General features: G+C 42.6%; 1 protein-coding gene across 2 annotated transcripts in view; it reads left to right on the forward strand.

The window, feature by feature from the left end:
* The window catches only part of LOC120571299 (retinoic acid receptor beta-like), a 232,602-nt gene that overhangs the window by 165,065 nt on the left and 40,117 nt on the right, over positions 1-27,420 (forward strand). For both annotated transcript variants that reach the window (XM_039820181.1, XM_039820182.1), the window contains exon 4: positions 9,954-10,114. In XM_039820181.1, coding sequence (XP_039676115.1) covers positions 9,954-10,114 — 161 coding nt within the window. The remainder of the gene's footprint in view (positions 1-9,953; positions 10,115-27,420) is intronic.

A 27,420-nucleotide genomic window follows, 5' to 3' on the forward strand; every position in this document is an offset into this window, starting at 1 on the left:
TCTGTCCTCTGCTGCTGAAGTCACTAACCCCACTAACAGCAGCATTTTGTACAGAATTAGCCAGAGCTTCGGGAGATCAGGCACGGCTCTTTTAGATGACACTTTACAGCTGGTGTTTTGATGCCGTTTTGCTGTGCCATTTGGGCCATAACAATAAGAAAATCCTCCATCACTCACCTTGGAGAGATGTATTAGTTAGGTTGGATGCTCGGGTTATACTCAAAAAGAACTAATTCACACATTGTGTTGTCCGAACTGCCCCACACAAATGGCAGAGTGAAAAGCCAGCCATCATTGAGAGTAGGGAGACACAATATTATTTAAATTTGAAACACCAGACCAGTATTTATGGAGATTCCTCAGTGAAGTCAAAACTCTAACTATTTGACAGTACATTGAGATAAACTTTGTGTCACATAAAGCAAAGCGTTGCATTATTTGACACGTCAGTTGATGTCGTCAGCACACATTTGACGTGTCAAACAGACAGAAGAGGTGGCCACAACAGTAGTGTTGTAGTACATGAGATCGGTCTTGGTCTCAAGACTGGTCTTACTCGGAATCGACCGCATTTGTACTTGGTCTTGTCTCAGATAAAGACCGTTCAAGACCACAACTGCAGGGATTTCGCTAAATTGCCTGTGTATTGTCTGATTTATGCCTATGTGTTAAAACTTGCAAATGCAACCAATAACTTAACTCATATCTATTTTGAAATTTGTTACCTTAAACCCCCCCTCTCCCTGCCCTCTTTTCACACACTCCCAAGAAAGTGAATGCGGGAGACAGCAGAAGTTTTGGCTTTCTAACACAAATCTCAAAGTCTTGGTCTTATCTCAGTCTCGATACACTCTGGTTTGGGGATGACTTGGTCTCGGTTTAGGTGGCCTTGAATACAACACTGCACAACAGTAAGAACATTTAATGTGATAAAATGTTTGCTATGACACTGTTCCACACTGAGAAACAGTACAGTGTCCCAATGCATCTAACAGTGATGATGCACATCAATAAAGACAGCAGGTGCTTGTGTTTTGCTGTGTGTTGTCATTAAGACTTACTTTATAATAAAACATACCAATTCACTCCATCTTATCATTAAAGATCATGACCATTAAGATATTTGACTACGCATTATTGAAGTAGTTTATTCTGAGCCTCTTGTATGTCCACTTTATATTATATTTTTTATCATTAACAAAAAACATGAACCTACACTGCCGGTCAAAAGTTTGGGGTCACTTAGAAATTTCCATTCCACTCCATTACAGACAGAATATCAGCTGAGATCAGTTGCATTGTTTTTTAACCAGGGCAGCAGTTTTCAGATTACATTATGTGCTGGCATGATTGTAAAAGGGTTCTCGACTGTTGTAGAAAGAAGTGGCTGATCTTTAATGCAATATCTAAATTGCCCATTATCAGCAATCACTCATCCAATGTTCCAAAGGCACATTCTGTTTACTAATCTGATATCATTTTAAAAGGCTAACTGAGAAAATATTGGAGAACCTTTTGCAATTATGTAAGCACATAATGTAATCTGAAAACTGCTGCCCTCGGCAAGTTTGAGTTATTAACCAAGCCTTGTTTCTGGTGCATCTTTGAGGATTGTGTTCATAGCAATTCACACATTATCGATGGGGAAGTACAGTACATCACATACAAATACACGTCATGTTATTTGGTAGTTATGTTAAGTTAAATGTTAGAGAAGTTGATGTTGCTACGTGGTAGGTAGGCTGTCACGAGGAGACCGCGCACCAGGCTACTGAACTACGACCGTAAAGACCGTAACCGAGGGTACTGCATGAGTCTATATTCAACCGGGTGTCTAGGTTCTCGGCAAGTCTGAGTTATCAACCGATCCCAGAAGCCTTTATTTCTCGTGCATCTTAGATGATTGTGTACATACAAATTCATAGACTACATTATCGATGGATATCACATACAAATGCACATCATGTAGTTATGTTAAGTTAAATGTTTGTTACGTGATAGGTAGGCTGTCACCAGGTGCTGGGTCATGTCGCTATACATCATATACAATTTGCAGAAAGAGAAAGATGAAAACCACCACAAGTGCGAAGACAAAAAGAATGATTAGATGGCGATGGATGACATGTATAGCAGCATGCGGTAAGTATATTTTTTATGTTTGTGTCATACATCTAGAGATAACGACAAGACATCTCCAAGCAATAGCTTATCAAAAATAATGCACAATCAAGCGAGGGGGCTCACTTCATAATTAGAGGTTAATGTTACAGATAAATCAAGCGTAAAGCTTGAGCTAATAGATATTAACCTGGTGAAATGTGTTGTTTTATCCATCTCACCGGACCCTACTTGACACCACCCGGAGAAAAAAGTGAGAGAAAGAAAAAGGAGAGGTCGCAGTTCGGACGATGACTGACTACCCGGTTGAGATTGTGTGCGTGTGTGTCCTCGAGATCTGACCACACACAAACACACATAGCAGAGCTACCCACACCCATGTTTCTACTGTTGCTTAATGTCAGTAAATTCGAGTAAAATCACAGGCTTCGCTTATCCCGTTCGAATGCGCCAGATGAAAATCAGACGTGGGTGGGTAATTTATAATTCACACGAGGTCCCTAGATAATACTTATCCCGTGTGAATAGGGCTATAGTTGCCGTTTATCTGAATACCTCTAGTAATTTGTAATAATTGCGGTGATTGTCTGTGATCTTAATCCCGTGCGAATCTGCAGTGTCTGTAATTTGTCAAGTCAAAATTCCACCACAAATTACCTACCATATTTCGCCAAACACGAAGCTTGTGTGATAATATAAGTCCCATGTTAATGGGCATCTCTGTGATTCAGGATTGTATTGGCTGCGTTGACAATTATAAATTAAAGTTTTGACAGGGCCCTATCATCATATCAGGTGGATAATGTCAGTAAATTAGAGTAAAATATAAACTATATGGTGTGAATGCGCCGCACGAAACAGACGTTGGGGTAATTTCTAAATCACATGAGGTCCCCTGGTAATACTAGTCTTTTCTAATTAAGTAATTAATATTGATTAATATCATTGTTAAGGTTCGCTTTACTCACTGTATATAAGCACAGCTGATGTAGTGGAAAGTCTCATACATATACATACCACCATATAATGGACATATAGGTCATGGATGTAGGTCAGAATGTATGGACCGATTAGCGTTAGCACATTACTGCTGCCTCTCAGCAGTGACAGTAATCTACACAAGGCCATGGCAAACAAAAACAGTCAGCATAATTCTCTGAAACTGAAAATTATATTGACTCCTCTTTCATTTTGATGCTGTGAGACATCCGATAATGTGCAGACAGAGCATGAGATGTGAGATATGGCTGTAATATGTCTTAATATATCAAAGTTAAACAGAAATAAAGCATATGGACTCCCTGGTTGTCAGTGATTTGGCTCGCAGTATATATGCATTTGAAAGAACTGACATATTCCCAGCTGTATGGATGATACTTGGATATCTTTACTGAATTCTGTGTATTAATTGAATCAGGAGAGATTAGTTCAAGGACATGAAGCATTCTTGGCAAAGCAGATTAGATATTTGAGGTTGACGCCATCCGTGGTTAATGCCTGATTATGGAGAAAAGCACTATAATCGGTCAATATCATAACCACTCTTACCATCAACACTTTAAATCTAGTCTTGGGGGTGGTGGGAAAGGTAGCAGTTGTATGTTAGCATTAGCGACAGGAGCTATAGGCCAACATTTTGGGAAAAATTTATTTTACCCAGAGTCGAATTAGAATATCAGTTTAATCTCTTTGCATCCAGTTCAGAGATAGACCCAGGATGTGTTTAGCCTAGCATAGCACAAAGACTGAAAAACAGTTAGCCTAGCTCTGTCAAAAAGTGAAAAACACCTAAGTGTTAACATTCCAATGTAATGTTGTTATAATATAATTCACTGTCAGTGGTCAAAAAATCCAGCTGTGATCATCACACTCTATGGAGATTTGTTGATTTATCCCTAAGCACACATTAGTACTTAAGCCTGAGTATATAGATTGCGTTAAGCTAAAAATAGACACATGAGGATGGTATAGACTGGATTTAACTCTCATTATGGCCATGATCTTGAAAAGCCCAACTGAATTTTTGTTACCATATCACAAATAACTTAAATCTGAATTAATTTGATTGTTTTAGTCACTTGAACTATTGAAACAAGCCATTAACACAAGTCTGACTTATTATTACCTTGTAAAGTGTTAGCAAACAGTTGCCTATTTACAATCATCCAGCAGGCACGGATTTAGGCTGGCCCTGCCCTACATGAACCTGCATAGTTTGTGTCTAAGCCCAACCCAAGCCCGAACCATGGCAGGAGTTTTGGGCCCAAAGCTCGATTAAAAACACAAATTCCAACTGCTTTTTTATTCATGCGTGTAAGTTGAATAGATATCCAGAAGATGGCGGTCACACACAGTGGTGACATAGCGGCCAGTACTAAAGGCCATACATTATTCATGGAAGTGCACTATGGATGTATAGTAAAACCTGGATACTGGGTTGATTTCTATGAGAGTTGCTTAGTGGCGCTTTAAGCCAAAAAAGTTAAACTTCGTCATATAAAATTACCCGGATGAACAGCGCTGTTTGCGCACTGTGCAGCTCATAGAGCAGGGGCACTAGAGACCTCCGCTGGCCGAGCCAGCTACTTCCGGTTTAGTGCTAACTTGAATGGGGATTTAATTACGTAGCTTTTCTAGACTTTCCAAATGTTATCGGACCCAATGGATCAATTTCTGATGGTTAAACAAGTCATTTCGCGGTAGTTGTGACGCAAAAAAAAAATGTATCCACTGATTTACAGACGTTTCTTTCCTAAGTTTTGGGGGAAAAGTTTTTTTGGGCCCCATGGCATCAGTGACCTACATAGAAGTTGTAATTACACTGGCCGCTATGTCAAATTAACTTGAAAGCCCGGCACACTTCCTGGGGGCCTGCAGGGAACGGGAGACTAAGGCCGGCTACACACTAGCTGCGTCGCATGAGCGTGTCAGCTGCGTGGCGGTTTTTATTTTGGCTCCCATGTTAACAGGTTAGAGCTTACACACTGCCTGCGTGACACGCACGTCTCAGGCATGGCTTGAGCCGCGCCAAAAACACGTGCATGCTAGAAATAGAACCGACACCTATTTTTCATGCGACACAAAAGCGTGTTGGAAGCGTTTCCAGGCAAAATAGAATAGGAAAAGATGTGTATATGTCATTCTGACACAAATACATATTAATAAATGACATTTTGATGTTTGAAAGTCTCTAGGTTTTGACATAAATGCAGATGTAAATGTAATTTAAAAAAATCAATTTTCAAATATTGCACCTGTCAATACAAAACGAAATATTCTGTAGCCTATTTTGCCGTCAATACTGCCCCCATTGTCTTTGCTGTAATCAGATCAGTATATATATTTATGTTTAACATGAAGTATACTACTGCTTGAGTGCAGTAATCAATGGGAAACATACATGTGTACAGACAAGGCTAGCAGCAGCAGCGCAGCGCCAGACACATTTCTGTTGTGTAAAGACAGAAAAATCCACGCAGCCGCTACGCAGCTGACACGCAACAGAAACCACGCAGCCAGTGTGAAGTCAGCCTTAAGCAGATATTTATTTTGTCTTTAAAAGCCACCAGACTGCTTTGATAGTAATTGACAGGAGTGGCTATTATACTGCTGTATTGATGGGTTAGTTTGTTTGTGTTAATGTGTGCCTTTCTGTGCTAACTGCTAAGCTGCGTTCTGTTCCACAGCATAGATAAACAGTACTCCCTGCTCCCTGTTCAGGGAATGTCGGTAAAGGGAACTTTCCTCGACAAAATTCCTCCATTCGGAACACCCTGCAATGTCACCAACGCACATATAACTTTCTCCATGTGTTACCCTGGTAACGTAAACACTCTGGATACGTTGCTGCTACTGTAGAAATTTTCCACACTAGTGATACCATTACGAAATGGATTCTAGTGAAATGTATGTAACTTGGGAAGAAGTGTGAGTTGATTAATTTACGAGATGTACGGTGTCAATTCCATCGAGGCACAATGACTTCTGGGTAATCTTGCTTCCAGCAAAGTGATGAACAGTTGTTCAGTTCTTCCCTACACAGTTCACAGTTCCCTTTGACCTTAGCATGTTTGCTCAGGTCAATGTTAAGTAAGTTTGGAATCTTAACATGGTTAAATACCTTGTGCAGTCCACTTCGCAGGGAACTACTATGCGATCGAAACGCACCTCTAGAGTAGGCTAACGTTACCTGCAAAGCTCTGTTTTGGTCTCCACCAATTCAAAATATCTGTCTCTTTAGCTCTATCATGTTCACCAGCTAACTGATAACCGTTTGTTTGCAGTCTAAACTTCAAACTCTTCGGTCGAAATTTTTTTACACTGTGTGGTCTCCTTCTGAGCTACAACTGAAAAGAATGAGATGCCCGCACTCTGCTAATACTCCCATACGTTTATTGTGCTGCAACGTTTCGACCCTGCTGGGTCTTCCTCAGGCAAAAATGGCCTTCTGAGCTAACCATGGCCCCTCGGCTCGTCCATGGACTCACCACTTGTGTCGAGATATTGGAAATTTCTGACAGTTATATTATCTTCTATGTGGCAAAAAACATTTTGTGACTCACATAACACATTGTCAGTTGATCCACTGTGGTTATAAAAATCTATTAGTGCAGTTTTAACAAATAATATTTCTTAACAATAATAATAATAATAAATTAATGATGGCGTTCTTACAAAACGCCTTGAGGCTCTACACAGTCACATAACACTACTGTATTTCTGTACCAGCAATAAACCTCCTTGGCGAATATGTGATCACAAGCTAGTTCTGGTGCATGAATATAAAGGGCTTTATTGTAAACTAGGGCAGAGATTGTGATTGTTGTGTTGTCAGCCAAGGAAGGTCCCTTGGGTGTCTCACCCCAGCTCTTTCCCTCCAGCTCCACTCTGTATTATTCTAAAGGAGACTGTGCAGCTGATCAGAGATGTGTGATGTTGGGATGATTATGCGGTGTGTTGAGTAATAAACTTAGTTGGATTGTTTGAATCTCCTGCTGCGTTAGACTTCAAAGATCTGTACCTAATGAAGCAAAGGACTCTGTGGACTCTCAGGGTGCACTTTACACACAACAACCTGGGCTTTGTTGTAGCTCCTGCCTGTTTGGTACTGTAGGACTTTCTCCTAAGCGGCAATTTCCACTGGATGCGGAACGTCTGCGGTACATCGACGGAGTCATTAGGTTTCCATTAAAGTCAATGTGTGTATTTCTACAGACTGCAGAACGTCTGCGTCCCTACTCCGTCCCAGTTCCGTCAGTCCGCAGCCCTCCAGAGCAGATACGCAGAACTTCTATTTTTGACCGACGCCGGAGAGCTCCGCAGCAATTCAGCATACGGCAGATAGCATAGATATATATGGGCAGATAGTGCGGGACAGGAAGTCGAGCACAGAAACAAAATAAATATCCGGTTAATTTTCTAAATAAAATACGGATCATATTTCCCTGCACTACACCTTGAAAACACAGCAAAGAGCTGTTTCCCCTCTACTCTTCTGGATGGAAACTAACTGTTGGTTTTGTGGTTATATTCTACGTGAATTCGCGAGAACTTGTGGGTCCTCGTGACTACAGCTGTCAGTCATGGCTGCAGCCGCAACAAATCCGGACCTGGTGGGTATTGACGGACGGCGGAACACGCAGCAGACACGCAGCGGAGCGGTACGCATGCTGTGGAAATGAGGAGTAAGGGGTTAATTTATGATTTTTTTTTTTAAAGCATTTTTGCATTTTTTGTATTATTCAGTGCAAGGCATGGTGTCTCTCACTGTCCAGCTGCCATAATCCATAGGAGAGAAAATCCAAGTTGATGAATAACAGTTGATAAGCTCATCTTGTGGCAACCCAGGGGACTTGGAGGCAAGATTCACAATAGAAATAGGAGACTCAGAGACAGTTGGCTTTGAACATAGTGACAACCCAGGCGTAAAAACTTTAACTGAGGATTCTTCCCATCTGGGGTCCTTTGGCCTTCTCGTAGTCTTCTCTTAAAACAGACTGTCCTGCGGGGATAGAGCAGAGAGAAAGGTCAGTCCTTTTTCCAGCGGTGTTGCCTGCTTGGTCCGCTGTTTCCAACTCCGTTCAGCGTTGTTGGCTCAGTTTATACCTTCCCTGATTAACTGATGGGCTGCAGGTGTGACCAGTGCCATGTGCCTAGTGCCTGCAGCACTTGAACAGGATTACCTCCCCCAATCTGAATTTAGGGACCTGATCCCTGTCCCCCAATCTGAATTTAGGGACTCGACCCCTGTGCTGAATTGGCTGGGCTGTTTCCCTTGGTTTGCCACAATCTAGATCACCTTCTATTACTTACGGCAAATGCATTTCTCACCAAAACGCATTGTGCGTGCTTAACAAACACGCTGAATGCATTTCCTTCCTCATAAAACCTTTGCAAAGCCAGTTTTTGTTAGCTTTTTAATCATACTGTACACTGTTTACTTTCGTGTCTGCTTGCTAGCAGTCTTCTATTTCCCTGCCTTTGTTAGTTATATTTTCTTGGTATGTTAAGGCCACCAACTGTTGATCAGTGGAATAGCATGAAACCATCAACAAGACTGTGTATCACATCACCTGTGGTGTGAGCATCTTCACAACTACAGGTCCTCCTTAAATTACATTAGTTGGCGGTTCGATCCCCGGTTTCTCTTGTCCAAATGTCAAAGTGTCATCGAGCAAGACACTGAGCCCCAAGTTGCTCAAGATGGGCGGGCCAGCTGCTTGTATGACAGTTGAGCCAACATCAGTGTATGAATGTATGTGAATGGTTGAATAAAAGGCAAATTGTAAAGTGCTTTGTCCGTTTAGGTAGAAAAGCAGCATATAAAAGCCAACAAGTCCTCCAATCCATATGACCACATAGGTTGTTTGTTTCTACCCTCTAATACGACCCACAGGAGCGTTTCCTAAATTAGTGCCCCTAATAGTGGCAGGAGATCAACACATCCTCATACCTAACGCAACGGTTACAGTTTAAAACACATAGTATTGAGAAATGGTCGCAGTTTGGTTAGGTTTGGGCAAGAAAATTACTTGGTTATGTTTAGCAAAAGATCGTGGTTTGGGTAAAAATGTGTAAACATGATGTAATTGCACATGTGACGTACAAGGGATGTAGTTACGCTTGTTACGTGGAGTCAAAATAACTCAACGTTGACTTTAAGTTTCAAATGGGACACAAACAGCTCTTTCCCAGGCCAAGTCCTGTTTGTTTGACCCATTTACCACCCCTTCCACCCATCCTAAATAGAGGTCGCCACCTAACAATAAATGTAAATATGAGTCGTAATAAAAATATAAGTAGTAGTATAAGTATTGTATTTATAAAGTAACTCAAAATTGTACCCCAGACTTTGTTTTGTCCCTCCAACCTCTACAACCAAACCTACACCCAATGTATACACTTAGACCTTAACTTAACCCAGATGAGCCACATATAAACACTGCAAAATAACCCTGAGGAAAGTGATCAAGGTAAGTAATTGATTAACTAAATTCATTAATTGAGCCACACAAATCACACAATCCATTTGTCACTTCTGTTTTCTTCCTTTTAATGACTTTGCCAGTGGCACTAAACTGACAGAGACTGGTTGATCTGACAGTCGACTGCAGCTTCGAAACTTTGTGTCCTTATGTAAGGTCTCACATACATTTTTCACTTGACAACTTTCTGCATCTCTTAAAAGTAACCAGAAAAATGCTTACTAGCAACAAAGTTCTGTTGTTCCTCAAGTTGTCTTTTATCTTGTTTCAAGTCCACATTTGCTTCGATGATCAAGTCATCCGTTTGCAAGTCATGGCTGACGCTAAACCTAATCCTTTGTTCTCCTTCAGCTGTTCGAAATGACCGGAATAAGAAAAAGAAGGAGAGCCCAAAGCCCGAGCTGGCAGAGAGTTATGAGCTGACAGCCGAGCAGGAGAACATCATTGAAAAGATCCGTAAGGCCCATCAAGAAACCTTCCCCTCCCTCTGCCAGCTTGGCAAATACACCACGGTGAGTTCACTGTCCTGTTGCACTTCTTGCAAGTATAATTCTATACAGCAGATCAACGAAAGTGTTAAACTTTATTGCACTTTAAAAATCATAAACATAACAGTGCTACAATGTGTCTTTGACTCCACGACCCTGTTTTACTGATCCTCCTTTGATCTGGTCTTGCAAACTAGCCGCAAGTGTAGAAGCTCATAATGATAATCAATCTATTGTACTGTACTCTAAATTCCCCGCTAATGCAGCTCGATAGCTCAGATGTACACTGCTGACTGTTCAGGCAAATCCTCACCAACACCACTTCTTCTTCTTCTCTCAAAAGCTATTGATTAGACATTAAGGGTGATGGAAAGACAATAAAAAGCATGTGTCATTATAGCGCTGTGCATCTAACACATCATGACTTCCTGCTGCCTCTGGTTAACCTGACGTGCCAGATGGTTTGTTACACAGAACCATCTGGGAAGCCGTTATTGGAAACTGTTTGGAAAAGGGCAGGCACTTTCAAAAAAATACTTGGCAGATGATTAGATGAACCATCAGTCTATCACAGTCGCCATTGTTGTTTTGAACGAACAACCCACACCTAAACCACACCTGTAGCTGCCAGTTGCACCTCACCGGGCGCTGATTGGTTTAGTAAGCTGGTTGTTTGGACAGAAACATGTTACCTTAGGCTCGTTTGAGATGAGCCAGGCCTGCGCAGAATATATCACCGGCTTGTCCGACTTGATCCCGACTTGCTCTGACATCATGCACACGTTGGCAACGATAACCTCACAAGACCAAGGCGGCCCCAGGTTTGAGATGCAGGCTGCGCAGTTGCTTTCCACTGACTGCAAGACCCAGCTGGACCCAGGGAAACGCCTGGCTCTCAGCTGATCTAACAGCTGATTGGTTCAGAATCGACTCAACACGATGACATTTTATATAAACTTTTAATAGTTTTTGAATTGGAGGACTTTTAACTGCTATTTGTCTGATTTAAAGGCTTATTCTGTATAGAACACATTGTGTGGTTGATGTTTAGAAATCAGAAAGACTAAATCCGTTCAGATTACGGATCATCTACAGACTGTTGTTTATTAACATCAGCAACAGATCGCAGGTAGAGCATTTTGACAGGCTACTCCATCATAATAAAACCAACTGGAGACTAGGTACAAGCTGATAAATCTGAATCGATTTTGTCACCGCCCCTGGCTGCTGCCGCCTACTCTGGTCCACTTTACAGGCGAGGGGGAATACATCTTGAATGAGCCTCTTCTTTCACTCTCTCGTGATAATGCGAGAATCCAAATGCCGTGTAAGGTAAGCCACTGGTGAGACGGACCCGAGATGGTAGCAAGGTTTGTTTAACCCAGTTTTCATATGTTGCAACAGCGAAAGGAGAAATTAAAAAGGAGACGTTAGGACTGGAAGACGTTGCAGCTGCCAACATCAAACCTTCGTCAGGGAAATACTTGGCAGCCAGGCAGCTTCCCATCAGTCTGGTTGTGGCAGACACTATCTCAAGCTTACCGATACTAATACCGTGACTTTGATACAGGTTCCTGAATTATGCTTTTTTTTTATTTAATAAAATCCACTTTAACAAAAATAAAGTACAACATTACACATTACGGCACAAATCTTATTTATTCTTCAGCTCCTACTACTTGAGTGCATAACGTTTCCTGCATGCCTTTACAACATATAACGTTTGACAGCCATACCAGCATTATTAGAGCTTGGTAGAAGCATGCTACATGCTTATTGGCTCACTGACGCTGATGAAAATCTCATCAGCGTAGGTATTCTAGGTAGGTATTGAAATTTGGTATTGAATGACGAGTGACGATACTCGATACTGAGGAGGCAATTCAGTTGGTGCCTAAAAAGTATTGAATTCGCTAACCAGCCGTGGAATAAATTTAGCTAATCCAACGAATCATTATCTGCTTCTGTGAATCGAAACGGGCGCAGAAGTGAAGAGCTAAGAGGGGTGACGAGAATGCTTTGTCGGGGTTTTTGAAGGCTTTATTATCCCTGTCATGTCCTGTCGTCAAGGCTGAGAGTTCTGTGCTGTCCCTGAACCACCCTCAAACCTCACATCTAAACTAACAACCCATGAAAGGCCAGATAGCGAGGGGGATGCTTATCCACGCAGGACCTTGAAGAAGAATCTCGTCAGTTGGACACATCAGGCCTTGCTTGTCCAGTCTCAAAGCGGCCGACCCTGTAGGGGCCTGTACATTCCCCTCATCTGAGTGACGATGAGCTTCTCTTTCCCTCGAGGGACGCTTCTGCACTCATCATGACGTGCAAAGTTGGAGGTCATACAAATGTTGAGAAAAACCTCTAGAGCGAGTACTTGGAGCTGAGTTTTGTGACGTTTTGACAGGCAAAGTTGGAGCTGCAGGATGGCTGATAGCTTGATAGCAAGCAGAGATAGCAACGCTTTGATTGACTCGTAAGCATGGCGCAGGCAGCTGACAGCATCTAATGTGTTTGTTTTTAAGATGACTTACATATAGATTACAGTCGGTGCCGAGTGAGCTGTGATTGACACCGACGCTCCACAAACAGTATTCTGTTATGTATATGAGAGCAGGAGGGGGAGGAGATGTATGTTCAACGATTTGGCGATGCTAGTTTTGTAAATCTCATGACACCTTTCAATCATGTCAAATATGGTTTATACAAAGATAAACAAATCCGCAGAGCACCCATAATGTGACAGTAATGTTTCTCTTGCTGCTGTGATGAAAGCAATTCAGTCACTGACAAACTATGGAGCCGAGATGGGTAAGAGATGCTAAAATGGGGCAAATTGTCATACAGTGTAACTGTTAGCTGTCATTCATTCATTATTCATTACATTTCTATAGTGCTTTATTATAGACACTTAAAGCGCTTCTGGGGAGGGAACTACTCTCTACCACCACTAACGCGTAGCACCCACCTAGCTGATGCACAGCAGCCTTACCCCTTAGCCCCTTGGTAGAGAGGGAGGGAACATGTTTTTAGTGGTGGGGGAAACCAGAGCACCCAGAGAAAACCCCATTCAGACATGGGGAGACCATGCAAACTCTGCACAGAAAGGCCCGGAACGACCAAGGTTCGAACCCACTACCTTCTTGCTGTGAGGCTGCAGTGCTAACCATTGCGTCACCGTGCTGAAAATCACTGACAATAAACTACTAAGAGATGTTAAATACAGTGGAGCGGTTCCCCATTAGCTTATGCCGTAGCAGTCAGCTACTCTTCCTGGGGTCCACAATACCCATTACATCACAGACATACATATGTATGATCACATTAATATGCAATACACTTATCCACATGATTGTGTACACTCGCACGCATACACACGCATACACACGCGTACACACATGTACATTTCCCATAAACAAGAGATCAAACTGTTACACTCAGCTTTCCGCTGTTTGCAGCTGTATGCCGCCGCCACTGCTGCTGCTGTGTACAGTATAAGCTTGGGGAAAAATACACAGTTATGGAGATGGGTCTCCATAACTGTGTATATTTCCCCCTTTCAATCCCAACACAAAGCTCCTAATCACTGTAACCCCTCTCTACTCCACCCTTATCCCATTCCCACTCCCCCGAGACACTTCCTGGTTTTACAAAATAAACATTCTGCATTCTCAAAATCCATAGCTGAAATTAGTAGGACATAATAGCAAAAATCTTTGCTCCCCGGTTATGATATAAGCCAGTGTTTGCTGTTTGTTGGAGTGGCAGTCGGGCCTCAGATAAAGCCTTAATCTGGATCAGTGGTAATTATGCTTGCTCACAGACTGTGAGAAGTTCCTCATTATTACAAGCGATTGGATCCTGATGCGCCTTTTGAGTCCTCGGCGTCGAAAACAGAAGAGGAGCTTCCGCGCCCCTAGATTAGGTTAAAGCTCCAATTATGTGGTGAAATATTCAAATCCTAGTCTGCAGTGATTTAGGAGTTCATTGCCGGGTTAGTGGAGATAGCTGGGGGGGGGGGGGGGGGGGGGTTGGGAAAAAAAGGTTGCTTTGGGGTGGTGGAAGAAAAAGATCGTGTGGCAGTTTCAAATACAAAATAAAACATTAGCGCTCGCCAGGGCCCCCGGCGGCTCCAGGCAGCAGCAGAGGCAGAGGCGGCGGCAGCGGCTGCTGCTGCTGTACAGTACACGGCCCAAGCTGGAGATATTAGTTTGCCCATCGTCACTATCCGTCACAGGTGCTGGCTGGTTTTACTGCCTTCTCCCGTTTCTGCATCTGTACACACACAAGCGTTGCTGATGTACTGCCTAGCGCTCATTTCTACACTGCCAGCTTCTTCTTTTTCTAATGTTGCAAGTTGTCTAATTTGTTTAGATAAATGTTCTTAAATGAAATTAGAATTCCGCGGCAACTTCCCAGTTTCGCTCTATTGAATTATGGGACTTGTGTAATTGACCGAGATTGCAGGGGAAGGGCGGGGGGGGGGGTTAAAAATTATCTCACCCTCCTTCCTCCTCAGCTCAGCCTTTTTCATCCCTTTCCCTCTCCACCCAGAGGGGAGAGCAAGATAAGTTGCTTTAATAACAACCACCTCCACCCACCGAACATATGTGGATTGAACACATGCTCTCTCTCTCTCTCTCTCTCTCTCTCTCTCTCTCTCTTTTTTTTTTTTTTTTCTCTCTCTCTCTCTCTCTCCTCCCACACACACACACACTGCCTCATTCCCCGTCGATTCGGATGTCAATCCATGGAATGTGCGTCTGTAGTGCTGTTGTGTCGACTGCAGCTCGTTGTCTGTGATTTAAGCATGGCCCTAATGCCTTTCACTTAACCCCAGATCATATTTAATGATTTTTCTCTCTCTCTCTCTCTCTCTCTCTCTCTCTCTCTCTCTCTCTCTCTCGGCCATCATAGATTGTTTGCTCATGACAGTGTCCAGCAGCCGCGGTGCTAACTGCCTCCCAGAAACAACCTCAAACTGATTGATGTATTGCTCCAGCTCACTCCACAGTCTCTCCACATGGCCAGGGCCAGCCCGTGGCATAAGCAGTACAGACAAATGCTAGGGGCACCGACAGTCCAAATAAGTAAAGAAAAGACAAGAACGTCAGAAAAGAGACAGAAAAACAAGAAAAAAAGGGGCAAAACGTTGAAAAAGGCACCAAAAACGTCAGTAAAAGCCTCAAAAACGTTGGATGAAAACGTCAAAAATAAGTAACAGCACCAATAACGTCTGAAGGGCGACAAAACAAATGTAAAAACTGACAAAAATGCAGAAAACAGCACAAAAAAAACCTGCTGAAATTATCGGGCACCAAATTGGTTAGTGCCGGCTGTGCACTGGGCTGCTGTATGCTCTCACACTGAAAGAGCTCCTGGGGCTGCATGGGCTTAGACTGATGTGCAAGTTCGCCAACATATTGAGTACATATCGGATTTTCAATAAAGGATGTCATATTAGTTGGTCACTTTTCCAGTGGCTTTCTTCAACAGCTTCAGGGGGGTTGGACTGTAAAACATGGCTCACCATCCTGCACATGATCAGGAGCCTGGGCTCCAAACTACTGTGCTGTCCAGAGATCACCATCTGTTGACTGTTAATGTTCTGGTTTTAGTAATCAATATCAATAGGGAGACTTTACGTTTTTTGTTGGCAAAACTACTAAGACTACTTTTGGGCCAATAGATAATAAATGATTTTTTTTTTCTGCAATTAAATGTTATTTCTGTCAATGTGAAATAAGCTTGACCGTTACTATTTAACACTAATTAAACTGAATGATTAAATATGAAAAATTCAAATAATAATAATGGGAAACTTCAAGACTTTCTTTTTGGTCTCTAAATTTCAGGGTTGTGTTGGGAGAACTTGAACTCATGGACTTGGCTGCGGCCCGGACTTTTCCTTAATTTTTTCCTACTTTATCAACTTTTTTCATTCCAACCAATTCCAACCATGATGTAGCACAAAACAGGAGATTGTCTGTCTCAGATGTGTTCTCACTTACAGGAAATACTTCATCTGGTTTAGACAAGAGGTGGCGCCTGGGTAGAGCGTGCAGGAGGCAGGATATAACCCAGCCGGGTCACTTATGGCGTTTTTCCATTACATGGTACCTGCTCGACTCGCCTCGACTCTACTCGACTCTACTCGCCTCGACGCGCTGTGCGTCCGTTTTCCATTGCAGATTTTAGTACCGCCTCAGCGTGGCTGGTCGTCAAAGCAACTGCCGTGGGCGTGGCTTAGTAGCGTTGCTTTTCCCCGACTCATTTCCTGGTTTTCCGTCTCCGTAAACAACATGATATCAAAGAGATAGTTAACGTTTACTGCTCCAGATTTCCCACCGTGGTCAGAAAGAACACGGAGACACTTTGTTTCTCTCACATATATATGACTCTAGAGTCGCTATGCGATTCGGGGCGGAAATAATGCGCACTCTCTAACTCTCCTGGGTCACCTCGCAGCTCCCCACACACACATCACACATGCACACACCAGCGCACAAGTATAAACATCAGGCCACTTGTATGCTACGGAGAAAGCTTTGCGTGGAGCCTCCTGCAGCAAAAAACCACCACTGGCTAAACTATTTAAAAATGCCGTCTCTCGCTAGCAATACAGTGATCAGTGACGATTCTTTCCAACCAGTCAGCAGCCTGCAGGTTTTCACGTCACCTTTTCGGCTCGCCTCGGCTCGCTTGGAACCTCGACTGAGGTGGTACTAAAAAAAGTATCTGTTAACAGGTACCAGGTACTTTTTTTCGTAATGGAAAACCAAAAAAGGCGAGTAGAGTCGAGGCGAGTCGAGCAGGTACCATGTAATGGAAAAGCGCCATTAGCTGCTTGCAATTTGGTCATAAACAACTTGAATTTGTCTGACAATTTCAGTGTCAGTCCTTACCGACGGAAGTTCCCAAATCTCGTTGTCTCTCCAGTTAGACATTTATCTTGCCCTCTTCATGTAAATCACCTTTCTTCACCCTCAGATGTTTGTATTATTCTAGTCTATATCAACAACGTTTTATTTCCAGGAATTATTCATGTGTCGCTGGAAATACCGCCAGCTAGCTAGTAGAGGTGTGAATCTTCACTAATCTCCCGATTCGATTATCAGGTCTTCGATTCGATCTCGATGCATCACGATGTATCACAATGCGTCAAAAATCTTTTTTCTATTAAAGCCATATAGGATATTTTGACTTGACAAACTTGCATTGTCAAGTGCAATGCCCAAGCTGCAATACGTAACTTTACTGGAATGATGAAGTGTTTGGGTTCATTTCTTTAAAGTAGCTACCACGAAGGTTTACCTATTTTGGATTAGTAATATACCACCCTACTTTTAGCCAGCAGATCTATTGAGCTGTATTGGAATATCTGACCCCAGACAACTCTTTAACAAAAAAGGTATTGTTTACTGAACAATAACTTAAATGTACAAATAATATTTAGCCGTTAGATTGAATAACAAAAAAAACATAACACAAATCACACCTGTCAAATATGCTAACTGCAATATTTCTTCAAATTATATTACACACAACTACCCCTTTACCCATTTCTCTATCAGTTTCCACTTCAAACACTCCAGCTACACAAAATGATTCCTCATAACAGCAGTTTCAATGTAAAACTTACTCAAACCCTATTAAACCACTGTGTTAACACACACCTACCCACCCACACACACACACACACGGCGAGAGAAAAAAAAAAAAGTTGCGGGCCGGATGGTAGCTCATGTGGACATGCAGCAGGACGTTATCTTCAGTGAAGCAAACACACAGAAATCCAACTTACAGTTAGCTGTTAGTCCAAGAAACACAGCTCAAACACGAAAGTCACCAGCTACGGCAAAGTCCTCTTCAGCAGGGAAACACGCTGTCGTCCTCTCCAGTCCAAAATCAGCGTCCTCCGAACCAGCAACTGTCCGCCGTTAGCTCCAACTTTAGCTAGTCCGTTAGCTCCAACTTTAGCCAGGCACACTAGCACAACGTTTGTTCTAAACCACTGCTGTTACACAGGAAAAGTGCCGCTAGTGTAGCTACGTTATTCCACTTAGATCTTCTCCAAGCTAACTATTCTAGTGTCTCTCGATGTTTCTCAGTGTTTTCTTTCCTCTTCTCGATTTGTGATTCTCTCCACTCTTAAGTGTCTCCGCTCAGCCGTTTTGCGTGTGTGCGTTTGTGTGTCTGTCTGTGTGCATGTCTGCCTCTGTGTGTGTGTGTGTGTGTGTGTGTGTGTGTGTGTGTGTGTGTGTGTGTGTGTGTGTGTGTGTGTGTGTTTGTGTGTGTAAGAGAGAGAAACTGGTTAGGCTACTGAGAATGTTATTCTTCATTTGAATGTTTATGCCGTGGCCGGAAAATTTACGAGAATATAATAATATATAATAGTCATTGCGTTATAATCGATTATGGTGGGCCACTGCATCGATGCAGCATCGTCCATGTCCGCATCCCGATGCATCGATTATTTGATTAATTTCAACACTTCTACTAGCTAGACTCCAATCTGAGTTTTCTGTTGCACGACTAAAACAACTTTTAAACGTACACATGTTCCACCAAAACAGGTTCCTTCCCGAGGCTATTTTGCAGAGGGGCCGTTGCTTGTTTTGTGATTGGTTTAAAGAAATGCCAATAAACCAGAGCACGTTTTTCTCCCATCCCAGAATGCTGAGTGGACTAGCCAGACCCTCCGTAGCGCTGTGGAGGAAGGTCTGGCAATGTGAGACCAGAATTATTCCAGTTTCACTCAAGCCACATGAAAGAAACGTCATCAACATGACCACCCTCTCACTGTCACTTCTCCAGACAATGAGTGGCTCTACTCACACATGGCCTCAATCGGACATTATACAGACTTTGTCCTGCGTCAGGGGAAAGCCTGTTTAATGTCCGGTCAACTAAGGTAAAGGAACATTAAGTGTTTCCTTCCATTTATGGTGCATTCAACGAGTGGCTCTTTCAGGGGTGAATACGTGTCCAATTGGTTGGCTGAAGTCTCTGGGCCATCAGTATTGTTCTCCCATCCAAGCCTGAGTGGGCAGGTGGCTTTAGATAGGCACCTGTGGAGTTTGTTGCTGTGTGGGTGGTCTGTACCCGCCTCTGGGAGCAAACTGTCCTCTTGCTCCTCTTCCTCCTCTTCCTCCTCTTCCTCCTTTTGAATAGCCTCTTTCCCTGGATCCATTGGGAGGTGAGTGACATTGAGAAGCCCAGTGTCCTGGTTTGCCACAAATGTAGCAGGAGGAGTCCCTCCTGGGGGGACCTCCTCTGGAAGAGGCCCTCCCCCGTGGATTAGGAATGTACACTGCGGCATTGGAGGGGTCCTCAACTTCTCCCGCCTGCCACTCAAAGGATCGAGTCATGGCGTTTCCCACTGCTTGGCTAACTGCATCATGTACTTTGATCAACAGGTCTGAGAGGACTCCCATCTGGTTTGCAGGTGCAGGGTCTTGTACTGACATTTGTTTAACAGCCTTTTTCTTGGCATTAACTTCTTCAGTGGCTTTCAAGACCTGTAGCTTCAGAGCTCTTTTGGTCAATTGTTGCATCTCTTCATCATCTTTGGCTTTTTGTTCGCGATGTAGGTCGGTGTGCTGGGAGATGTGGGCCAACCATTGTTCTTCTGGCAGGTGAGCTAGGCCAACGGTGAGTTTCAGTTGTTTTTGCACTGGCTCAGGCAGACCAGCTATGCATCTCTCTCGCCACAGCAGGATGGAGGCCTTGGAGCGGTCATACTTCTCTCCCCAAGCTGACCTCCATAGAGATTTAGCCCTGTTAAGATAATCAATGGGGTCTTCTCCTGGTTTCAGGGTTAGGCCGGTTATGGCTTCTGGGTTGGCCTTGGTGGGATATTTATCACGGAGCCCATCCCAGACAACTCCTCTGTAGTTCCCGAAATTGTCTCCATCATGGTCATGTCTGGAGAAGTGGAGGCTCTTGAGCAGGCGTTTGGCTTCATCACCACCCATGGCTCTGGTGAGGAGGGCTCTCATATCTCCTAGGGCCAGGGTTTGGCCCTGGCAAAGTTCTTCCAATTTTCGTATCCATGGTCCAGCTCCCTGGGTGATTGGCGGGCTCATCCAGTAACCCCTTCAGATCTCTGTGTTTAAATGGCACACTCCAAAGTTGGTTGAAGGGTGTTCCATAATAGGGAAAGCTCCAGCCCCCCCTTTTTTGGGTCTGTCTCTAAGGTCATATACTCTTCTTGCTTCATCCATGACCTTCGCTTCTCCTTCAAACACACCTTGCAGCTGCAGTTTCTGCATGCCTCCATCGTGTGGGGGACCCCTTTTGGTGAAGTGTTTTGTAATTCTATGCTGCTGTTCATCTTCATCGTCAGTAGAGGATACGTCAGTTCCTGATTCCTTCAAGCTAACCGCTGAGGTGTGGCTGGAGAAGGTGTAGTCAGAGTGTTGGGAGCCTTTATCTGAGGGGGCATACTCATTTGCAAATCGATCAAATGGAGGTGGTCTCACTTGCAGACCCCCTCTAGGAGTGCTCTGGGACTGAGGTTGGGGTAGGAGCTGAGGCGTTGATTGTGATGGTGGCAGTTGGAGTGATGCAGCGGATGGTCCTGGGGGTCCTTGGCCTGTGTCCCGACCATGGATTCCCCCTTGAGCTGGCTCATTTCTGCTCTGGTGTTATGCATTTGATTTTCTAGTTTGTCAACTGTGTCAGTCAGGTCAGCTGTGCATTTCACCAGATTCGCCAGGACGTTATGTTGTGGGATGTCCGGATCCAGAACTCCTCCATTCACTTCCAGTACACCTCTCTTTACTGGCACCACAGGAGCTTGAACCACTGTTACAGCCTCGTAGGATGGAGGTGCTGTTGGTTGTGGCAGGGAAGGGTACACACTGGCAGTGGCTGTGGTTGGGTTATTATTATTCTTTTCTGGTACTACTTCAGTTGTGCCACCAGATGTTGCCAACTTATCATTTTTCATTTTCAGTTTACTCAGCAGTTCAGTCAGCCCCCTTGTGACATCTTTCTCTACAGCTTTCTTTTGTTTATGCCCCCATGCAGGTCCCCACTCCCTATTTCCTTTGTCTTACCATTCTGTGTCTGCCACTAGTGCCTGACTCTCTGCTCTGATATTCAAAGTTCTCAATACACTCTCATCTCTCCCTATGTCTGCCAACAGTCCTTCCTTTTCCCACTTACAGAGTATCTTTTTTCCTGTCTCAACCCATTGTTTCTGCTGCCCCCCCTCCCCCCTCCCCGGTGCTTTCTTCCCCAGTTTCACCAACAGAAAAGCTTTCAGTTCTTCCATTTCAGCACTGTATGCACAATCTTTCACTTCTTTATGCTATGATACAGTCCCCAACAGCACCCAAAACACACTATATATAAGAAACCGTATATATATATATATATATATATATATATATATATATATATATATATATATATATATATATATATATTTATTATTTTCAACGAACAATTTTCTCTGCTTTTCAAAGTGTCAATTTGACTCTGTAACGTCAGTCTGTCTCTTGTCCTGCTGTATGTTGCTCTCAAAATCTTAGTCTAGCTCTAAACTCACTTGGTCACCACTACCTGTTACTGTTTCACTCTTTTCCTAAAGTATTCTCCCCTGTCCGTTCGGACACTTCACACAATGAACCCTCACTAGTAATTGTTTTTACTTCAAGCTGTGCCTTATTTTATCCTCTTCACAGTATACCTCAAAATCAAACAGCGCTCTGGTAATTTTATTCTCTTCACAATATACTTCAAAATCTGCCTTTTTACAGTATCTACCAACCAACCGACTGCGATTCCTCTAATTAATTCAAATTAAACCAACTCTCCAATTTTTCTAACCAAGAGCTTTTTACGGTTTTATTTCATCCAATGTACTCAACTTTCCGACCAGTTGTAGATCAAAAGCTTTTTACGAGTCTCTTAATTAGCCAATTTATAGGTCTCGTCAGACCATTGAACCTTCGAAGGTTTACCTCTTTGATTTTAGCTTTGCCCAACTCTCAATGAACCAGGAGCTTTTTACAGGCTTTCTTTTCACTCTGTTATCAGTTCTTATTTTGCAATTTCGTTTTACTGTTTAGTTTTCTTTTATACTCTTAAGATTTCATTCAATTTACCAATGGCACTCTTGTTCTTCTTCACTCAAAAATGTGGTTATGCTCAATGTGCAGAAGTTAGATATTAACAGGTCTCTGCTTACCTTATTTTGACAGCGCGCTGTTTTGAGTGAAGGAAAAACTGGAGTCCGTCCTGTCTGCTCGATTCAGGGGAAAGTTAGAAAGTTATCCACTTAGTGGATCGCGTCGGGGTCACCACTTTGTGCGTGTTAAAATCCACTAAGTAGGCAAGGAGAGGGCTTAAAAGTTTAACAAGTATTTATTTAAGTAAAATCATAAGAGCATAAACGTGTACACGGGTCCGAGTTGAGCAGGCACACAGGCTTCTCTCATCAGACTGAATTTTCTGGCTTATACATGAATTCATATATCAGTCTCTAAGAGCATTTTGATTTTTTTATTAAAAGTTGGAGGATTACCGTGGTTTAGACTTTGTCTCCTCTGGTTGGTGCACAGACTGGTCCCAGTCTTTTGGCACACGCCCTCTTCATCGTTGTTAGGCAGACTTTAGCTATGCTGATGGTCAGAAAGAACAATGCGCCACTGTTGTCCGTCAAAGATTGAGAAGTAACTTACTTTCATGGTCAAACTGATATCAAACTGATATTAACTTCGTTGCTGCACTCTTGTTGCTTTCTGACCACCGTCATACAGTGCTCCTTTCTGCACGTACAACAGTATCCTTTTCTCATTTTGCCTGACTAAGCTGTCACAGTGCTCTTCCACTAAACACACTAAACACACAATACTATTCAACTATAATTTCTATCCTCATACAGCACAGCCAGCTTGACTGATTATTTTTATTTCTTACACTAGCTACAACTTAGCAATCAAACACAACAAAGGCTGTCACTTGAATGGCATTTTGAGCTAACATTAGCAATCAAACAATCATAGATATCTACAACGTTTTTGAAATGATTACCATCTTCTGTTATTGTATGTAAAGAGAAACATTTATTATTTTATGGATTTCATAAATTTCAGTAAGACACGTAATGCCATAAACCGTTTAAATCCGAGCATGCACGACTCACATCTGCACTCGACTTACATCGGGCAGTGACAGCATCCTGCTCTGCCTTTGAGAAAATGAAAGCTCAGATGGGCCGATCTGGAATCTGTTACCGCCCCTTCTCTGCTTTGCCTGCCCAGAAAATTTGGCCCGCCCATGAGAAAGAGAGAGACATCATGGCTTGCATACAAGCAAAGTGGCAGTTGATCAAGGCCACACCCTCACCCTCCACCTTGCCCCCAGTCTCTCCTCCTCAATAGCATTTAAAGCTACAGACACAGAAATGGCACATCCTGAGGAAAGCTCATTGTGGGACTGGCTCTAGTGGCTGTAATTCTAAACCAAGGCTGAATTTCGGGAAAAGGACTTAATATACACTATTAGGGGACCACTGAGGCCTATATAAAATCATCCAAAAAGCAGGGGACCATGGGACCTTTAAAGTTACCAGCTAATACTAGTGGTAGTTAGCTAGCTTTGTTAAATCTTTCAAAACGAATCTAGTTGTAGACTATCCTATGTCACAATGTGCAATGGTGTCAGACTTTAGTCTTTTCAAAGTCTGTTTAAAGTCTTCTAGTGTAAAGTAGGCATTACTGGTCCGAAAAATGCCGACATACTGTAGGTGGCTGGGCCCTACGGTGGCCCTGAGAGGCCACAAGACGCAACATTAAGAAAAGCACACAAATAGACCACAGCACTCAACAATAAGAAAACACACGCAAATAAACCACAGCACGCAACAATAAGAAAACACAAGCAAATAAACCATAACACGCAACAATAAGAAAACACGCAAATAAACCACAACACGCAACAATAAGAACACTTATTGTAATAAACCACAGTGGTTTAAACATGTTTTTCCAGATAACTGCTCATGCAGGAAAGTGAAAAGTAGAAAAACTGAGCATTGCAATGAGGTGCAAAATTCAAATGCTTCTAATCACGTAATCACAAGACCAGGTAAATTCATTTCTGTAGTCCGGCTTCCAGTGTTGAGTTGTTCCAGAGGCTTTTCTACCCTGACAAGAGTAACACTCAGAAAGACAAATTATACCATATTCAGTAGAAATAGATAAGATTACATAACTGACCAGCTTTAACAAAAATCTTTCTCTGTATTTTTCTTCTGCTGTATCCTCCCGACAGCTGCACAGCAGACATGTGTACACTCCCTTGGTTTAACTGTTAAAAAGTTAAAAATCTGAATTTAAGATGTTGCAGACTTATTTTCTTATTTATGTCCAGCTTTAATATTCCCTTTGTCTGAGTTTTGATATATTTCAGTTATGTAAGGCTTTATTTTACCATTGCTTTGTCAGTCAATTCTATATATTATTTATCTGCTTATACAACTTTAAAAATGCAAAAGCTGAAAGCAGGGTTTATTCACATTTCCCCAAAAAACAGAAAATTAAGATAACTAATTTATATCTTATGGTAGTATCAATAATATTGGCTGAAATACACAAAGAACATCTCTCACGGTCTCTAAATCCAGAATGACTAGAGATTCTTTTTTTTTAAACCAGTTGTTTATGCTGAATAAACAGCATAAATGTCCAAGGAGTTTGTTCGGAGACATAAAGCACTCTTTGTCAATGTCTATTTCTAGTTGCATTTATTATCTGAAAATAAAAGGCTGTGCAACAGTCTGCACAAAGGCTTTGCTTCCACCTCTCCCGAGGCCTGTGAACCATACTGTGTACACTCCATACATATCACAACGTTTCTGCAGGCCGGAGCCGTGGCACAAACCTTGTTGATGCTGTCAAGAGCACTTTTTATATTGTTGTTTGTTTACATGCTGAAGCTCTAGCCCTGCTACATGGAGAATCATGAAGAGGGGAACCAGTGGAGTGATACAAAATTAGGCTATAGCAGATAGTGTACTGTATGTCAGTATCTGCTTATATGCTCATTTTAATTCAAAGAACTTTTTTCACGTGAGGGAACTTCATTTGTGGTCAGGCACATGCAAATACACACCAATAAATGTCAATAATCATACGCGAGAATAAATAAATGCTTATTCTCGCATAAGATTCAAATTATTTGGTGCTGTGCTGGCACATAGTTGGACACGGCTCATTTGGATCTTAAGGGCAGGGAACAATCTGAGGTCTGCTAGCTGATACCTGATGTAAAACCCCCACCTCACGCCAAGGCCGATGAGGTGGTGACGCGTCCGAAACTTTTAAAAAGGCATTTTTAAAATAAAACAACCGTACTCAGACAAAGAGCACTAAATGAAACCCAGTAAATACAACAAAAACTAAATTTGCTGAGGCTAAGAAACATAAACATACAACTAAAACAGCAACCTCACAACAAGCTGCCAAGTCCTTTCTCTCTTCCCCTTCTTCTGGAGTAGAGGATAGATACCCGCCGGGCCGGGCCGGGTTCGGACAGATATTTAAAAATGATGTTCGGGTTCGGGTCAGGCTCGGTCACATCAGCATGATAAGGCATTGAACATTTTAAATTTAAAAAAGCTTATTATTGGGCCTCTTGTGCTCACCTGTGTTAACGTGTGCTTGTTGCCCTGTTGGTTACATTTGGTGAATTATTTAGCCCCTGTCCCTGTTTGTTAGCACGTTTAGAGTGGTACCAATGCATGCCTGATGTTTTCCCGTTTAATTTAATACCGCAGTCTTCATCCTAGCAGCAAAAGTGAGCTCACTACAACCTCAACGAAGTGAAATTGCGGTCAACCCGTGATTCATTTCTAAAGCGTTTAATGTTTCAAATTAACAGAAATTATTAAATACGTTAAGTTTGACAGCACTAAATGGCACGATCATTTTCATAATCATGATGCACACTCATGTTGAGCTGACTATGCAATTCGCTAAGACAGGGATAAAGGCAGCCTAAAATGTTTCCTGCTTCTGGCACTTACCAGTATTGCTGATGTGAAATTAACTCACGTCTAATGATGTAGGCCGACTTTTCTTCTTCAGTTTTATTTTTACACGTAGCATATAAGTGATTGTATTTGCGCCCCCTGCTGTTGGCTGTTAATATCGCTTTAATAGACTTTTTTTTTGTGCCGACGGCCGTCGGTTGGACAGCCGTTCTGGACTTTTCCAGAACGCACAGATTGTCAGTCCATCCCTGGTTCCCAGTCCCTCCCTGCTGAGAGGACCTAATCAGGCACACCTCCTTAATTGAGCTGAGGCCTGTACTACGAAGCAGGATTTGGCGTTAGGGAGCTAACTTCAGGTTCAACCCAGGATTTTCTGTATCACGAAGGTGGATTAGTTGTTATCTGGTTCAATCGCCGTGGTAACTCATGCTGAACGCCTAACCTGGTCGGGAGCAGGTTATGTTGGAGATTAGAGATCAACCGGTGTAAAAGCACCGCCCACTGACCAATCAATACTCGATTGATAACAGCATCACTGTTCTTATAGAACATCAGGCGGAGCTCGGTGCGAGGAGAGAGAGAGGTGCGCTCATAAAAGTTAAAACATTTAGAGACCGACAACCCCGTTAACATTCCCTGATGGGTATTTTTATGAAATATATATATTTTAATGGGAGGGAATTACATGTCGGCTTCTTGTATATTCTTGTATAATACGCACATCGGTTTGAATTATGTTTTTATATTTTTATTTGCTCTCACAATCGGGTTGCAACTGAAATAATAGACTAAAGCAACGACAGTTTATGGAAAGCACAAGTGTAATTATGGTCAGATCTTGGTCCTGACTGATGGGGAAGTGATATTGGAGTTGTGATTTAAACATCTACAGCATCGGCTATTTTTTTTGTCAGCTTTTCTTCCTGTTTAAGGAAGCAGCGACTGTATTGCGTCGGACACGGGCCGGGCTCGGACCGAAAAACGCAGCCCGATCTGCACTCTATTCTGAAGGAACTTTTAACTTCTCAGCCTCAGCTAATTGGACCCTACCACCTGCACCGGTGATTAAAGGGGAATAGACTAAAGCAACGACAGTTTATGGAAAGCACAAGTGTAATTATGGTCAGATCTTGGTCCTGACTGATGGGGAAGTGATATTTGAGTTGTGATTTAAAACCGTGTCTGTGTTCTTCATATTTATGTAGAATTACAATTTGCTCTTCTTATATATAACATGCGGCTCTGGTAGATGTTTGCGATTGGTCGTGCTGTGCAAACACTGCCTCTTTTATGTGAACACGCGCGCCACTGGATTGGGAAACCCTGG

Source organism: Perca fluviatilis, chromosome 13 (assembly GCF_010015445.1).
Source record: "Perca fluviatilis chromosome 13, GENO_Pfluv_1.0, whole genome shotgun sequence".
In the NCBI taxonomy this organism is placed as follows: Eukaryota; Metazoa; Chordata; class Actinopteri; order Perciformes; family Percidae; genus Perca; species Perca fluviatilis.